General features: G+C 35.0%; 1 protein-coding gene across 8 annotated transcripts in view; it reads left to right on the top strand.

The window, feature by feature from the left end:
* WRN (WRN RecQ like helicase) overlaps positions 1 to 18,637 on the top strand; it is a 137,761-nt gene that overhangs the window by 42,816 nt on the left and 76,308 nt on the right. For 7 of the 8 annotated variants that reach the window (XM_067721801.1, XM_067721800.1, XM_067721803.1 and 4 more), the window contains exons 4-12: positions 2,423 to 2,568; positions 3,035 to 3,183; positions 4,043 to 4,192; positions 5,411 to 5,480; positions 10,378 to 10,492; positions 12,412 to 12,835; positions 14,902 to 14,967; positions 16,901 to 17,042; positions 18,281 to 18,356. In XM_067721801.1, the coding sequence (XP_067577902.1) occupies positions 2,423 to 2,568; positions 3,035 to 3,183; positions 4,043 to 4,192; positions 5,411 to 5,480; positions 10,378 to 10,492; positions 12,412 to 12,835; positions 14,902 to 14,967; positions 16,901 to 17,042; positions 18,281 to 18,356 (1,338 nt within the window). Of the gene's footprint in view, positions 1 to 2,422; positions 2,569 to 3,034; positions 3,184 to 4,042; positions 4,193 to 5,410; positions 5,481 to 10,377; positions 10,493 to 12,411; positions 12,836 to 14,901; positions 14,968 to 16,900; positions 17,043 to 18,280; positions 18,357 to 18,637 lie in introns of those variants that run through there. The other variant, XM_067721807.1, reaches the window with a different exon arrangement.

The raw sequence follows: 18,637 nt of genomic DNA, 5'->3' as shown, positions 1-18,637 counted from the left end.
TGTTGGTCACGAGGCTCTTTCAGTGTTTAAACTTTCTTCTTTCATTCTTTTTTCTCTCTGTGCTTCAGTTTGAATAGTTTCTTTGGCTCTGTATGCAAGTTCACTTATCTATTTTTTTATTCTGTAGTGTCTGTTCTGCTGTTATCCCATCCTGTGAATTTTAAATTTTGTTGTATTTTTCATCTCTAGAAGTTCCATTTGTTTCTTTTAAAAAATATCTTCTATTTTGGCACTTATCATATTCATGTTTTCTTTTAAATCTTTGAACATGTTCAGCATGTTTATAATAGCTGTTTTAATATCCTCTTCTGTTAATTCCACTATACTAGTTATTTTTTCTGTTAAATGATTTTTATCCTGCTTATGAGTCATGTTTTCCAGTTTTTTTTTCATAGCTGACAGTTTTTGATTGGATGCTGTGATTTTACCTTGTTGAATGTTAGATTTTATTGTCTTCCTTGAAGGAAAGGAGCTTTGCTCTGTCAGGCAGTTAAAGTTACCTGAAGATCAGACTTAACATTTTGAGGTTTATTTTTAAGCTTTTTTAGGGCATATCTACGGTAGCCTTTATTCTGGACATGATTTAGCCCTGTAATGGGTGTGACCTTTCTGGCTGGAGTCTTTGTTGACTGCCCCAGGTGATCAAAAAGAATCTACTCCAACTTTTCAGAACTTTAATGCCTTTTACCTCTATGTAAGCCCTAGGAGCTGTCCAGCTTACAGTTCCCTGGTTTTTCTTTGTCTAGCCTCGCAGTGTCACTGCATGCTTGCACGTCTTTTCCTGCCTAGCTCCCTCCTCCCCAGGACTCTACCCACAACCTCTAGCTGCCTCCTCTTCTCTGGCTCTGAGCTCTGTCTCCCAATTCAGTGCTCTGCTTTGGACTCTCCTCCCTGTTCTGTTATCTGGAATGTTCCAGGCAGAAAGCTGGGGCAGCAGTAGGCCTTACCATTTATTTCCTTCCCTCAGAGAGCATAGTCCTGTACTGCCCATTGTCTAGTGTCTGAAAACTGTTGTTTATATATTTTGTCCAGTTTTCTATTTGTTCATGAAGGAAAGTTATGACTGATCAGTGTTATTTCATCTTAGCCCAAAGCAGAGGTTGAGTTTAAAAAAATTTTTAAAGTACATTTTTCACTTTTAAAAATTGTGAAATAGGCATATATAAACAATAATATAACAAGCACCCATATTCCTTCCACTAGCTTTATCAAATCTTAATTTTCTTCACATCTTTATTAAGACATGAAACAATAAAATACAACTGAAGCCCGTGTATGCCCTTTCTGATTCTCTCCTCTGCAGTCCTCTGAGAGAACTCTGTCACGAGTTCAGTGTTTAGCATTCCCTCATATTTTCTATAATTTTCATAATTTTACATCCCCAAATATCATATACTGTTACTTTGCCCATTTAGAATCTTTAAAATTAATGCTATCAAACACTGTTTATATTCTGCCACTTGTCTTTTTCACTCAACATTTTATATTCTTTTTTTTTTTTTTTTTGGCGGTATGCGGGCCTCTCACTGTTGTGGCCTCTCCCGTTGCGGAGCACAGGCTCTGGACGCGCAGGCTCAGCGGCCATGGCTCACGGGCCCAGCCGCTCCGCGGCATGTGGGATCCTCCCGGACCGGGGCACGAACCTGTGTCCCCTGCATCGGCAGGCAGACTCTCAACCACTGTGCCACCAGGGAAGCCCCAACGATTTATATTGTTGAGAATTTTTCTTTTTGGTTTGGTATATGAAGTTCTATTTAAACTTTTATATAGTGTTACATTGTTTCAGTATGTTACAATTTGTTCATTCTTTTGTTGATGGAAATGTAGTGTGTCCGTTTTTGCCAGATGGAACAGTATTGCAATGAACATTCTTAAACATTTCTATCTGGGCACATACGAGAGTTTCATATATTTATGAGAAAGACTTGTCAATTCATGCTGTTTACACATCTTTAGCTAGATGTTGTAAGTTTTTTCCAAGAGGATTTTATCAGTTTAAACATTCACCAGTATGTGAGTGGTCCCACTGGTAGATACCCTTCTCAGCATTTAATATTGTGAAGCTTTGTCAGTCAGGTAGATGTGAAATTGTATAGGTTCAATTTACATTCCTCTGAGTTCTATTGAGATTTTGTATCTTCATGTATGCATTTGAATTTATTGACCGTTTGGGTATCCTTTGGGGAATTCCCTGTTCCTATTTCCCTCCCTTTTTTTTTTTGCCCCCACTGGATTATTTCTCTTTTTCATACTGACTTTTCAAGGAATTTTTAATATTTTCTGACTATTCATTATCAGTTATATGTATTACAGATATCGTCTACTGTCTGTGGCTTGTCTTTTAACATTTTGAATGATGTCTTTAGTTATGTAGAAATTAAAATTTTAATGTAATTAATTTACACTGTTTTTCCCCATTTAGCATGAGTGTGTCTGATGGAGATGTGGTAGGATTTGACATGGAATGGCCACCAATATACAGTAAAGGGAAACTGAGCAGAGTTGCACTAATTCAGCTGTGTGTGTCAGAGAGCAAATGTTACTTGTTTCATATTTCTTCTATGTCAGGTTGGTATCTCTTTTATTTGTTTCATTTTTATATGGTTGATAATTGTATTATGTCAACTTTATCCATATAAAATTAAACTCTTGAATTAACTGGTGCTTCTCTCATCACCTTATGTTTATTTAAGTATTTATGTTCTACCTGATTCACTCATATCCCTGTTTTATTTAATTTTTTACATCGTCTCTGTCAAACGTTGATATTATTCCTGTTTTAGAGAGTAGAGAACTGAAGTATAGAGGGGCTAAATTTTAGTGATAACAGAGGTAGCATTTATGTTAGTTGTTTTTCTGTCATTTATCAATCAGGACTTTTTGCTTTAGGCAAGAAAAGCAACACTCAAGTTAAGTGTGTTTCTGAATTTAAACTTAAACAGAAGTTTAAGTATAAACATAGAATGTGTAAGAAGTAGAAAATAAATCTATCAAATTTGATAGAACCTATGGAAATAATAAAAAAATGTTACAGTTTTCCCTCAGGGATTAAAAATGTTGCTTGAAAATGAAGCAATTAAAAAGGCAGGTGTAGGAATTGAAGGAGATCAGTGGAAGCTTCTACGTGACTTTGACATCAAATTGAAGAGTTTTGTGGAGCTGACAGATGTTGCCAATGAAAAGGTAGATATAATATGTATATTATTGTTACAAACAAGAAATTTGTGTTTCACAGAATGTCCCTTCTATCTGTTTTAGATTTTTTTGAAGAAATAATGTAGGCTATATAATGTTTTTGTAAAAAAGAAGTCCACAGTGAGTGTTCCATAATGAAAACCTTCAGTTCTAATCCATTGCCTTAGCAAACAGTTTCTTTAAGCAAGAACCCTCTCCCATATTTAGTATTATTTCACTTTGTTTCATATATATGTAAATTTAATTATTGTATTTTAAGTTTATCTCTTTAATCCATCTATATCAATATCTTTTTTTAAACATCTTTATGGTATAATTGCTTTAAAATGGTGTGTTAGTTTCTGCTTTATAACAAAGTGAATCATTATACATATACATATGTTCCCATATCTCTTCCCTCTTGAATATCTTTTTTTTTTTAAAGAGCATAATGCAGCTCTTGTGGTATGATGCTCTTAGTGGAAGTTTGACCATCCCTTCCATCACCCATATTTCCCCTATTTTATTCATGTAGTCATTAAGTTAAATTCTCATATTAGCCAACTATTCATTTGGCTGAGAAGTAGAAAACCTACCAACCTATTCAACTTTTGTCTATGAATGATGCTTCGACAGTCCAAGAATTTTAATACCTACATTGGGGAAATTCCAGAATTAAATTCTTACAATGTAAACTGCAAATGAGGTTTTGAGTGACAGGAAATCTATTAAGGACTATCTCTGCCTTATATTTTGGTGTAACATTTCCAGCTTTATGTGTGACATGTTCATTTGGTATCAGATAATTAGGAATATCTGAAAATAGAAGGAAATAATTTTTGCTGAGTTGATTTTTCATTGCTTTTAGTTGAAATGTACAGAGACCTGGAGCCTCGGTGGTTTGGTTAAACACCTCTTTGGTAAACAGCTTCTGAAAGACAGGTCTATCCGCTGCAGCAACTGGAGTAAGTTTCCCCTCACTGAGGACCAGAAACTATATGCAGCCACTGACGCTTATGTATGTACCAGACATCTTTAGACTATGATCTGTTTGTTAAACTTTATAATAAATTACTTTATAAAAGTTTTATTGTGGTAGTGGCACAAACTTAACTAAAATCTTTTAAATCAGTTTGGCATTAAAAATGCTTAGGAAGAAATTTAGTGAAACTTGTAATTCTGAGTATTAATTAGCAAGTACCAATCAATAGATTGTTTAATAATAGTTATTTTTATTGTCATGAAGCCAAAATAATGTCCAATTTATATGTAAAAAATGTGAGTTCTCTGAAAACATGCAAGGCGAATAAGCTTAGACTGAGCAAGAACAAATGGTATTGATGATGTATTTTATTATAGGCCAGTACAGAATAAAAAGAACTACAATACAGTTTCTATATTGAAACTGGCCTTATTTCTTATGTTTATATTTAAAATGTGGTAAAAATTTAGAAAAATTGCCTCCACAATTAGCTTTCTACTGCTGTTAGTCAGATGTATTTTCATATTTACATATTCGTACATAATGAAATCTGGCCTTATCTATATATATAGCACTATTGTTTGTTTGTTTCCAAGAAATGTATTTTATGTTCCAATGGACTTTTTTTCCCCTTATACTTTTATTTGTAGACGAATATCTTATTGTTTACTTTTTTGCATCTGTTTTTATGAATGGAAGCTCCTTTTATTTATAAACAGAAAAAATTCAATTTTGTGGGGAAATAGAAAGATAATTTTCCTTTATGTTCTGTTTAAAAAAATCAGAAAACTTGTTGAGAACTAGTACAAGTTCTGTAGCATTTTTATTCATGAGAAATTCGTGTGACTTGATTGTTCCTATTAACAGTAGCTAGAAGGAGGACTGTATATACACTGACTAACAGCTAATAATGAGATAATGGGGAATGGATATCTGTAGTCAAACAGTTTTCTTTTACTTGATTGTATTTTGTTAGATTCCATTTATAAGTTATTTGATTTCGTTACCTGCTCATAATATTGGACGTTAAAATGTTAAAATTTTTATTTTAAGGTGTAGACAGCTACTTTCTGCATTCTCACAATTGGTGTGGTGAATAAATAAAGACATTTAGACCTTTGCATAACTTAATAGGTTGAATTCAGCTTTTTGGGTGCCTTGGGAATCATTGTTTTAGATTTTTGTAAAGATGGGACATGAAATTTTATTTGGTGATCTTTAGTATACTGTTTTCATTTTTCGGTTTTCCTGTAGGCTGGTTTCATCATTTATCAAAAATTAGAAAATTCGGGAGATGCTGTACAGATATTTGCTATACATGAAGGTATGTTATGGTCTGAAAATAAAAGGTAAGATTTGAATTTGCTCATTTGTGAGGTTTATCTCCAAAAAGTATTCACACATGTGCAAAATGTTTAGTATTATTACAACTCCTTGATTGTCTGAGCAGTGTTGACATTAGGATGAGGTCTATTTGGCCAAAGCTTAGGGCTTCAGGCATGTTGGTTGTAGCAAAGCAGGACTTAACTAGTTTTCCTTTGTAGCATTGCTGTTCACTAGGCTTCTAGAGTTGGGTCTTAATAACATCAGTGATACAACCACCCACCTCTCAGTCTGGAGATTATACATCTTTGCTATAAATATTTAAAGTATATAAGATGCTTTATAGTGCCCTGGTTTAAATTTCTAAATTTTCTCCAGGATACGATAACTCTGCTGTTTTTCTCCAAACAGAATGGCCACTTCCTCCCTCCCTCCCTCCCTCCCTCCTTCCTTTCCTTCCAGCAGTGTCAACCTCACCTTTCTCAAATTTTCCCCGTGTATATACAGACGATATTTTCAAATGACCACTTTTGGTTTGTATTATAAGTTTGTGTTTTTTCTTTTATTAAAGGATACAGGAAGATTAGAACATCAGAAAATAAAAAGATATTTGCACATTGTTTCTCACTTAAAATACTAGCTTATTCCCAAGATGGTAGCTAATAAACACTAAATGATACAGTAGTTAAATATATTTTTATTCATTTATTAAATATTATTCAGCCCTTTATGAATGGAGATCCAGCAGTGAACAAGACAGGCACGATCTGTTTCCTGAGAGGGAAACCTACAACTTTATGGGGGATATAGATGAACCAAAAAAAGGCAGTGTAGGAAGATGAGGCTTATGATGTGGGAAAAAAGGTGTTACGGTTAGCATATAGGAGAGGCATCCATGCATATCTGGAGGTATTAGAGAATATTTTATGGAGAAAGTGATGTTTACGGCAAGACCTGAAATATGAGCAGGAGTCAGCTAGCTGAAGAGCAGAGGAGAAGTGTCAAAGGCACAGGAAATAGCAGGGGCCAAGTTTCAGAGGTAAGAGGTATCTACAGGCAACTGAAAGCAGTAAAGCACGGTGAGCTATTGAATATGACAGGGTGGGGGGGTGTAGGAGAAGCAGAAAAAGGAAAGCAGATAGGCCATGTTAGGGGTTTACATTTCCTCCTAAGAGCTCTTGAGGGTTTTAAGCACAGGAGTGACGTGAATTACATTAAAAAATACAAACTTGGACTGTAGAGCAGAAAATGGGTTCTGGAGGGCAAGGATCACAGTGGAAAGACCTGTTAGGAGGCTGTGCCCATAATCCAAGTGAGAGGTGATGGTGACCTGGCTTGGTTGGTTGTATTGAGGATGGAGAGAAGTGGATAGATGCAAAAGACACTTAATAGGGCAGTAGAATGAAAAGAATTTAATGTGATGGTGTGAGCCACGTGCCAAGGATCAGTCCTGTGCTGCTGGCATGAGCAACAGTGGTGAGAAACGTTGAAGAGGAGGAGCAGGGTTTGGGGTCGAGGAGTCATACAGTTGGTTTTAGGCACGTTGAAGGAAGGAAGCCTGCGCGCTAGCGAAATGGAGGTGGCGGCCTGCAGGCACTTAGATACCCAGCCTGAAACTCAGGGGACAGTTTGAATTCAAGGTAAAGAATGAGGGGTTTGAGATAAAGAAGCGGGGCTGAGAGTCGTGAGGAACTCTTAGTATTTAATGTTTGCGTGGAGGAGGGGGACACCAGAGGAGCTGCCATGGGCATAGAAGGAAATGAGGAGGCGGGGTGTGCAGCAGGCCAAGTAAAGAGCATGTTTTTTGTAGGAGGGTGTTATCAACTGTTTTAAATTTTCCTGAGAGTCTGAGAAGCTGAGGACTCAGAATTAGTCCTTGGATTTGGCAATGTGGCAATCATTTGTAATCTTTTACTGCAGCAGCTTTGGTGTACTGGGTGACAAAAGGGTATATCGAGGAGAGAGTGGTCATGGGGGCACAAGAAAGGGTCACAGGCTTGGGTACCATGAAGGTCCTGTAACCGAAGCAAGAGTGGAATGATGTGGGAGAAATCACGTTTGCGTGAATAGAGGACTAAGATGTAAGGAACGTGAGAAAGCTTGTGTAAGTAACTTTTTTTGTTTTTAAGAAGCTTGGTTTGGAAAGGGAATATTTATTCATTTATTCATATACCATATTTGTTGGGTGTTTATTGTGGGTCAGGCAGTGTACCACTTGCTGACGAAATTGCACTGAACCAGAGCAGACCAAACCTCTTTACTTCATTTGTCTGAGTGAGGGAATGATGCCCAAGGGGAGAACATGGAAGGCGTGAGGGGAAGAGAGAGCAGAGTGTCTGAGGGACAGTGAGTGTGACTGAGGTGAAATGAGTAAGAGTGAGAGGAATAGGAAATGATGCCAGAAAAGTAGCTTGGGCCAGAGCATTTAGGGCCGTATAGGCTGTGAATCTGACTTCATATTTTATTAATTAAAATAAATACCATGATGAGTGATGCGAAATCCTTATAGGGTTTGGAGCAGCAGAATGATATGATTAAATTTTTATCTTGAAAGTATTTTTCTGGATGCTGTAGGAGGGCAAGTGTTTAGGCAGGGAAGTTGGTTTGGAGGCTATTGTAATAGTCCAGACAGGAGATGATGATTGTGTGAATTAGGCTGGTAGCAGCAGAGGGGTGAGAAGCCGTAGAGGGTGTATGTATTTGCTGATGAATTCTCTGTGGGCGGTGAGATGTAGAGAGTGAGAGAACAATCTGGGTATTTTGGTTGGATCCACTGAGTGAATGGGAGGGTCAGTCACAGTGGAAAGATTATGAGGAGAGCAGATTTGAGTGAGAAAAATCTAGATTTCAGTTTTGGCCATGCTAAGTTTTAGAGGCTTATTCATATCCAAGGAGATATCTTAGTTGGAAACATGATTCTGGAGTGCATTCAGGTGGTTGGAGATATAACTTGGCGGTCGTCAGCATACAGATGGTAGTTAAACCAGAGAAGATAAAATAGGGAGCGAGTGGAATAAAGAACAGAAGAGGCCCCCAAGTATTGACGTCAAGGGCACACCAACCTCTAGCGCTCAGGAAGATGAGGCGCATGCAGCAAAGAGGCCTGTGAAGGGGCAGTGATGGAGGAGGAAGCACAGGAGGGTGGTGTTCAGAAGCCAGTGAAGAAAATCTTGTGAGTCCGAGTAAGTCATCTGTTTTCAGTGCCTCTGAGAATTTGAGTGAGATGAGCAGCTAAGATTAACCGTTATATTTGACTGTGTGGAGGCCGTCAGTAACCTTCCTAAAAGCAGCTTTTGGAAGAAGCTTAGTGGGAGTCAGTTTAGGAGAAAATTGAATTAGAAAATTTGAAGACAGTGAGTATGGACAATTCTTTCTTTCAAGGAATTTTGCTGTAAATGGGAGTAGTGATATGAATACAGACTAATCAGCAGATTGGTGGGGGAAGATATAATTCTTATTGTTGTTTCTGTTTTCTTAATGAAGTAAGAAGTGAAATTGTTCTCTGAGTAAAAGGAGGGACAGGCAGGTGTTGGGGGCTTGAAGAGAGAGAATGAGGTATGAAATAGTCATCTTGAGAGTGGGAGAGTGGGAAATGTAGAATAATTAACAGTCATTACTGAGGGTTCGTCGAGATCTGTGCATGAATTTAAAGCAAAGTATCATAATCATAACTGTGTTTTATTTTCAACTATATTCAACTGTTTCGGTATAGGCATCAACTAGATTAAAAAAGTGGGTTTAATTAGAGTAGTGTTTTGCCATAGAAGAAGGAAGGAGCAAAAGAGTTCAGTCCACAGGAAGGAATGATTAATATGGGTAAGGAAGGACCGTAAGACATGGGTGATGGGGGGAGTGACAAGGGTAATGGGTAAGGAAAAGGCGGTAGGTCAATGGACTTGGTTCTGAAAGTGTGAAAGAATTGTTATATTGGGGAAAGCGTGTTGCAAAGAAAGATAGCATGCAGGTGTTCAGAGGATGGAATGCTTGTAATTGAAGTTTGGAAATGGTGACTTTACTGGCAATTGTAAAATCAAGGGTATGGTTATGGGAAGGAGTGGCTGAGGTCAGTTGAGGAAAAGATGGTTGGAAATGGAGGGAATGAGGAACTGAAAACACCATACTCTTAGGTGGCCAGGAATTATCAAGTTACCTGTGAATGTTGAAGTTACCAGGAATTATCACAGGAGTAGTAGGGAAGGAAGAGACAGTGAACCAGGTGCCGAACTCTTCAATGAATTATGTAATTTTGAGATCACAGGATAACTGCAGCAAGCAGGAATAGCTAATGGTGTATCCTATGTCCAGTGCTTCAGAGGGGCCGGGTGGACTTGTAAAGGACACAAGAAGTGGTGATGAAGAGTAAGAAATTCTAAGCAGAGGAAGGGTTTGGGAAAGGTGGGCAGGTTTTGTGGTGTTGATGGAGACCCATCAGAGAGAATGAAGCTGCGAGTTTGGAAGATGATCACTGATTAGAAAGGCTTGCATTTTATTTTGTGATGACTGGTAATGAGGGCAGTGAGGAATGGCTGCTGGGTAAGGTTATGTTTACCAAACTGTATTTAGTACGTAGCCTCCCATGTGGTGTTTTATTGATTTCTGATTTTGAAATAGTGCAGATGGGTTCCGATTCTCATTTCTGCCTTCACCTTCTGCCTAGGTTGATAACCACTGGGTTGTAATATGTATGAATGAAGATCACTTAGAATTTAGTCTAAAATTTTAAAGAGCAAAAATTTGGAAGGGAAATAAAGTGACTGAGGTGATTTGGAGATAGGTTAAGGAAGTCTTTTTGTTGGAATTCATTTAAAGAAACAAAATGAAAATTTAAGCCATAATACCGTTTAAATAAATATCTCTGCTTTGTAGTTTGAAAATTAGTACTGATTCTTTTTTTCCAGAGGAAGAAGTACTACCTAGTGACGTGAAGAAACAATTGACTTCAGTCTCTGAGGAGATGATAGATCTGGCTAAGCATCTTCCTGATACTTTCGAAAAACTGGAAGATCCACAGAGGTTAAATATTTCTGTTTTTATCAATTCTGTTTGTTCTTATTGCATTTTCCTATATATAGTGAAGAATTACTGTTCATTAGGGTAGACTCATGCTTGCATACATGCACGCAGACTGATGTATAAATCTGAGAAATATCTTTCCAATTGTTAAATTGTGCACAAAAAGTTTGAGGCTTTTCTGTCTGCTTTGTAGGATGTTTTATGAAGCAAAGCAAAATAAAACTCCTAGGTTCACATGAAAGAAAATATTGAAGATTCGAAGTTGTCTCTTTCTGTTTATGCTCATTTTTCATTTAATTATATTTATAGTTTGGTTACTTGAAATCTATAAATAAAAGCAACTTTTAGTAGCTTCATTTTTCTGGCTATTAAGTGATTATTATATAAAGAAGTCTACCTAATCAGCAGACAGTTAAAACAAGAGGCATTTAGATTTTAAAGACTATTTTATAGCTGAAGCATTAGATAACTTGAGATATTTGGATTAACAGACATTGGACTACTAGCTGATTCTTCTTGGAATCAGGCCTGGCTCCGTCCTTAATTGCTGAATGACTCCCTTGTTAAACCTCTAAAAGCAGGAGTGCTCTTGAACAGTGATTGATTATAATGTGGTAATAAAATTTTGAGGCCAAAATCCTTTGTATGAATGTGAAGCAGTTAGTTGAAACAGAATTCTGACTCTGACAAAATGCAATGTTAATGTATTCTTTTTTGGATGAGATTTGTGGTAGATTTTGATGGATTTCAAAGTATTGGGTAGAAATTCAGCTCTTTTTCAAAGTGATTTTCCCCCTAGCAATTTGTTTCAGTAGTTTTTATGTAACTTTGAGAATTTCTGAAAGAAATAACTGTCAACTGGGGAAAGGTACTAATAACGCTATTTCATATTCATTTTTACATTTTTCCCTCCATGGAAGAAGAAAAATCACCATTTACGTGAAAAATTACTGTTCACATGCATTTCAGATTTTTTCTAGGAATTAGAATATCTATTGAATGTAAATTACATGTGCTTAATGCTTTGCTTTGTAATATCAACGCTAAGTAGTTTTCTTAAAATTTGAGAATGGGGAATACTGGATTCATTTTTTTAAAAAAAGATTTATTATTTATTTATTTATATTTGGCTGTGTCGGGTCTTAGTTGCGGCCTGTGGGCTCTTTGCTGTGGTGCACGAGCTTCTCTCTAGTTGAGGCGCAGGAGCTCAGTAGTGGTGATGCACGGGCCCAGCTGCCCCACAGCATGTGAGATCTTAGTTCCCTGACCAGGAATCGAACCTGCATCCCCCGCTTTTGGAAGGTGTATTCCTTACCACTGGACCACCAGGGAAGTCCCTGGATTCATTTTTAATAAAGGTATATCTTGTAAAGTTTTAGTGTCAAAACAAAAACTAGTTAAATCTCTTATTTCAGGTTTTTTGTAAAAGTCTCCGGTATTACTTCACTTATGTAGATTACACTTCTAAACCAGGGGAGAACCAAAAAGGCCTCTGAACAGCCAAAGTACATGCCATAAACATGAATTCAAGTTCACTTAACTGCACTTCCAGTGGACTGTGTGAGGCTACATTCAGAGCATATTTGCTTTTCATTTATAAATACAGTTTGACAGGCTTGGATATCTGCTTAACATGAAAATCAGGCATGGATAAGGAATGACACCATAAACAATTAGTTTGGGACAAAACACTACTGACACTTTAGTAAGCACGCAAGTCAGCCGTTGAATGTAGAAGTACCTTGCTGTACTAAAGAGTAGCCCAGAAGCTATAAGCATGTAGTGGGTATTAGGGTATGAAGAGCATCTTTAATCCAGTCTGTCCTTTAAGTGAAGATCTTCTTTTAAAAAGCATTAAAACTTGTCCTTAGAGTTAACCCAATTAAAGTTGAACTCACCTTTCTTAAATTTTTTTTTAGGGTTTCTGTACTATTGAAGGATATTTCAGAAAATCTGTATTCATTGAGGAAGATGATACTTGGTTCTACTGAGAATGAACTGAGGCCCAGCAGTAATTTTCACTTATTACCGTTGGAAGAGCCCACTGCTGGTGAAGTACAACAGAAACAAATTAGAGAACATAAAATTTTTACTGAAGTTACAGATGAAGCATGGGACACAACACCTGATAATTTAATTAAACATGATGGAGAAAATGTACTTGCAAACGAAGTAAAACAAGAAGAAGATGGATTTGAAGATGAACTAGAAGATAATAAGTTGGAAGAGACTCCAGAAAGAGTTTGTATCATGTCATTAGATATTACAGAAGATGAACTCCAACGTTTGGAACAACAGGCTCAGGTAAAACATCTTGGTGATGTTACTTGCAAATCTCCTGAGGTACTAAATACAGTAAAGAGAAAACAATTTTCATTCATGGTAGTGGTTGGCTGATTTTTTCTGTAGAGGGGCAGATAGTAAATATTTTAGGCTTTGCAGACCACACAGTTTCTGTTGTTAACTGCCCAGTTCTGCCAATTCAGTGTGAAAGCAGCTATAGACAAATAGCCTGTCTGCATTTCAGTAAAACTTTATTTACAAAAGCAAAAAGTGGACTGGGTTTGCTACTCCTGACTTACTATAATAAGCAGCATTTTATAGTGGAAAGATTTTTAGTGTCAATACACATTTGTTATAATTTGCTAAGCATTTCTCCTACCTAATATATACCTCTTCTTTTTGTGGATTCCCTACATATCTACTAGGGATTCTCTTCCAAACTTGATTTTTGAGAGTAGTTTTATTTCTTCATATGGGTTTTCTTCACTTGATAGTCTGAGAGGGTTTCTAATAAACTGATGTTTTTGCTTGACACTAACCTTTACTGTCATCTAGAGTCAGAAACCTACATTTTTTTCTTGATAGATTATTGTTAAACATTCTATATTTTCTCTCAACTTCATGTTTAGGTTTCTAATTATTATGTTCTGATTTGATTAGTTTAATTTGTGAGATTATGTTTTTCTGTTGGCTAACAAGCATATTTTTTGAAATAGTGAAGTTGTATTGGAGGAATCATTGTGTTTCTTTTATTGTAAAGACAAAAGAGACATATAGCTGTATAATTTTTACCTCATTTGTTTTTCATTAATTAAAAAATTACCTTTGTTGCTTATGTTTGGTAGAATTTTATACATTTTCTTTTATAATAACTAAGTTTTAAGTTTTTAAAATTAGATTTGAAAGTCACTTAATAGGATTATTTCCTCAGTTTTCTAATGACAGAGTCTCAGTACTTCTCTGTGTTTGGTAACTATATTAGTAATCACTTCTGTCAGTATATGAATGCACTTTATTTTAACATTGTTTTCATACCAACCATTTGTAAAGCAGATTCTTCTTTTGGGGAATATCTTTTGCTAACATCTGCATTACCTTTTGATTTTCTAGAAATTTTGTATTAGTTATTCACTTTAAAGTGATATGTTTCATACAGTGACATAGAATTGTGATCAGGATTTCATGATCTGACTCACATCTTTTACTCCAATTATTGCCATTTTTTATTGTGTAATAATTATTAGCATTTAAAAAATTCATTAAAGACCCACACAGCAAATAAATAATGATTTAAAAAATAAAAGATTTTTTCTTTCCTTGTATAAAACTTACTTTAAAATCTTCTTTAAAGCTTAATTTTTGCAGGTTAATTAAGGCTGTACTTCCTTTTCCTACTTCCAGTTTAAAGATTAGCCTTCTTTGAGGGTCCTTCTGTATTTCTTTTGTGGGTTTCTTTTGTACAGGTTTCTATCCTTGGACACCTGCTTCGCGGGGATTGCCATGTTATTGTAGTTTCGTCATTACCAGGTATTGGCAATAGCTGAATAAATAACTTATCTGACCCTGTTTTTCAAACATCTGTAGATGGCTATTTGCAAAATAACAATATTTAAAGGTATTATTACAATCATAGTAGCTTTTTTTTATCTTTTAAAAATCAGTGGCTGTAAGAGAACAACTGTAGTTCCTGGCTTTGTACAGAATTTTTCAAGATTGCAAACAGGTTCTTGTACTCAAAAAGTTTGGGAAACACAGTTTGAGATTTTTTTAACCATAGGTGAGCTTGTCACTCTGTACTCTCATTTAGAGAGTGTGGGCTTTATTTCATGTCTGTTTGTCTATCTTGTTTATCTTTCCAATTATATTTCTTTTTTTCTCTTTTAACTTGGTTCTTTGTTTCTTTCTTTGTTTCTATGTTTATTCCTCCCTACCATTGTCTCTCCCTTCCTTTTTATCTACCTGTCATATAAACATATAAATATATATTATAAATTTATTAGAGAAGAATAGGAAGTAGTCTAAAGTTATTTAGCATATAGGAACTTTATTTTGTGGAAAAGAGAGTATGGAGTCAATTATGCTGGAAATTAATGTTTGAAATTTTTTTTTTTTTTTTGTCTTCCAAGGATAACGAAGAGGATATATCTTATGTAATTGAGAGTGATGAAGATTTAGAAATGGAGATGCTTAAGGTATGTTCAACATTATGGAAAATTACTTCCAGTTCTTTCCAAGGGACATTAATTAAGTAAAATATTGCCTAATTCTAAACTGGTCCCACCACAATGAGATTGCTATCACTTATGTAACATTAGATTTTGTTTTCCATTTCATATTTCTTTATATCTTGGTATGGTCTATGAATAATGTAGTAGTAGTAGGAGTAGTATACTAATTTTTACATAGTAGAAAACAGTAGTATGTTTTCTCTTCCCGCTTAGGTCACTTACTTTTAATCTTTTCCTGGAACATGGGTAGTGATTCAGCTCTCCAGTATTGAAATAGGTTTCTCTTTCTTCCCATCCATGTATATCCACTTTTATTTGGAGGTTCTGTTTTTATACATTCCATATTCTTCTTTACTTCCTTTGATTTTATTTGCTGTTTTCTATTATATATAATTTTCTAATGTTTTAAATGGTTCAGTTTTCCCCTATTTTGTTATCAAAGTTGAAAATATCATTTAATAATTTATGTATTTTCTACTTCACCTGACCTCGGGTTTCTTTGTCAGGTCTTATGAATCAAGGATGGAAAATTAGAAAGAAAAGCCTAAATTTTGCTAAATAAAGTGAAAAATGAAGAAAAACACAGAAGTTCACCATTACGCATACTTGTTAGTCCTCATCTTTAGGTTGATGTGATTTTTCTTTTTATGAAATGAGATTAAGTTCCTGATTCTTTAATTTTGAGGCAGTGTAGTGGGTAGTGATAGGAATGTGGATTCTGAATGTAAATGTGGGTTCAAATTCTAGCTTCTCCCTTTATCAGCTGTGTGACTTTGGGCGAGTTTCTTAGCTTTTTGATACTCAGTTAACAGTCGTATTTATTATTAAGGTGTTACTTTTGAAGAGTTTACTAAAGAGCCTGGCATTTCCTAAGTGTTTATAATAAACATTAGCTAACAATAATAAAAGAGTGTACATACTAAACCATATTCCTTTAGTGATGAGCCATTTCTCCGAGGAGTGCTGTTAAAGTAGTGCATTTATAGGATACTTGTGGACTTTCACAACTTTATATTATATATTGAACCTCTTAGAAGGCACCCTGGGTGCCCATATGAGAGAACTTTGTTTCCAAAATGCTTTTCTAAGTCTGTTTGTTGACTTGAATAAAAAATCAGGAAGAAAATCATTTGTTTTTCCTTTTGTAGGCCTGAAATGAATACAATTTTAAAAAAACCTTTAAAGTCAAACTTACTAAATGGAAGGTTTAATATAAAGAGAAAATGAGAACTGTGGTTTAATAATTCTTCCTGTTATTTCTCAGTTAGAAATTTTACAGATGAAACAATTTTGAAATATCCTTAGGTTCGTTAAATAGATAACCTTGATTTAGGGGAGGAAATCAGATATCAAGCCAAAATGAAAACAAATAAACTTCATTTCACATTTGTAATATTCCTTTCCTAAAATTATCTGTCTTTTGTTGTTGTTTTGACAACTCCAAAAACACATTTATTGTTTGCTTATAGTTTAAACCTTACGCTTACTCAAAAAGAATGTGACTGACACATGATATAGAGAAACTCATTACAAAAATAACATTAAAACCCACATTTACCACTTCAGAATTGAAAGCATTGAAATATGATAAAGAAAAAAAATGTTTTAAATAATCTAAATTCAAAATTTATGGTAACTTTCCCTGGGGGCAGTTCATTATATGGTATTAATGAACCCTGTTTATGCTGGCAGTATTCCTCTTTGGCCTTGTGCCTTAGAAACCATTCTTGAGCACATATTTAAACTGGAGCACACATGTTCTTTTGTGGTATTGCTTGCACATCTGCCAGCTTTGAACTAAATTGTAGGCTCTGTTAATAATACTCCTTTTGTGTTCGCTGAAAAAGATACAACACTGTCAATGATTTTGCTTTTAAAAATTCTTTTAAACGTTCAGTCTTTAGAAAACCTAAATAGTAGCACAGTAGATCCAAATCATTCAAAATGCATAGAAATGGAAAGAAATCTGGGTCTTCCTTCTGAAGAAGATGATGAAGATGAGAATGAAGCCATTGAAGAGGAAGAAGTTGTTGATGAAGGTAAGCACTGTAATATGTTTGAAACGACTCATCTCTGATATCTACCACTGATTTTAATTTAGGGTCCAGGTTTTAAACATTTTGGAGGTCAATGATTTTGTGGCATGTAGTTAATTAGGTCCTAGAAACTTGTCATTAAATCCCTTAGTGCTTTGGTCTTCATAAAGCACAATGTTACTATTTAGAAGAGTAAAGTAATAGAAGTGTTGTGTCATTTGGTGAACATGGTGATGTGAAACTTTTCATCCTAAATTTTATATTTTGTTTGTCAAAATCATAAAAAATCATTAATAAGAAATCGTAAATTAATTAATTATATTAAACATTATTGTAAATGGCATAGGTACACAGTGTCTGTCCTTCAGGAGCTTATTACTTAAAATAAATGACACAGTGTCAAATAGCAAAATGGACTAATTTTCATCTTGTATATGCAAACTCTAGTAAAGAATCCACTAAGTGAATCTTCTGTCATTTAAGTGATATGATACTCATTATGACAAGGTGTGGGTGTCTTCTCATAGAGTAGAACTCCTTAGAGCTAGATTTCATCAATGTTAAAATGTGGAAAATTTAAAATAATTTTGTAGATGGAAATACATGAAAATGTTAAAAAAGTTTTTTTCCTATGTTTTCTTGTATTAAATATGGACAAATATTCATTTGTTTAGAAATGAATTATCTTGACTCTTTGCTTTGCTCTTTCTCGGCCCCTCATGAACCCTTCAACCTGAGGAAAAAATGAAAATCAGTGGGGTAAAATTAATGTCATTCCATTCTGCTATGCAGTTGGAATTTTGGTCAAAGATTTGGTGGAATGGTAATTAAAATGAAGATCTTGTTTTATCTATAGATTTTATTTGTGACAGTAATGTGATTTCTGCTTACTATTGATTAGAAGTTGGTTGTATTATAAAATTTGGATTGGCGTTTTGCTTGCCCTTGTTGGCTCTAAATGTTAGTTTTTGAAAGTATAGCAAATTCCAAAACATTGTTTTTTTACGGGGCTGGCAAACTGAATCACAACAAAGTTCTAATCCTTAGTATTAGGTAACTAATCAAAGGATTTACCTGGAGTCATGACTGGTACCCAGAGGACAAAATTGAGTGGATTTAAAAGACAACAGTGACCTTTGGTACCTACCACTATATTCTTTAAAAGAAGTCAGTGAAATACAACTTACTCCCTCTCACTTTGTGTACTTCTATTTTAATGTAAATGTCTGTTTTATTTTAAGACTGTTGGTTACCAGGACCTACTGCAAAGCAAATTAATTGCCTCAAGACCTACTTTGGCCATTCTAGTTTTAAGCCGTGAGTATAATCTCAGTTAATTAAGTTGCATATTTACTGTTTTCTTCACAAAGGAAAAAAGGCAAATAATCCATCCATTTAACAGTAAAAGCACAACTTCATTATAGTTTATACATGCCATACTGTATTTTTTCTAAGTGACTACAGAATTATTTTGAAGTAATATTTATGTAAAATTCATATCTGCAGATTGTTTTTATAAGTGGGGAACATGGTTTTCCTTACTATAGAGAGTTCTGGGTAGAGACATTAATAAATTAATTTAATGCTGACTTGTATTT

This window comes from Pseudorca crassidens, chromosome 21, assembly GCF_039906515.1.
Source record: "Pseudorca crassidens isolate mPseCra1 chromosome 21, mPseCra1.hap1, whole genome shotgun sequence".
NCBI classification, from domain to species: domain Eukaryota; kingdom Metazoa; phylum Chordata; class Mammalia; order Artiodactyla; family Delphinidae; genus Pseudorca; species Pseudorca crassidens.
This window is presented reverse-complemented; position numbering and strand designations above follow the sequence as displayed.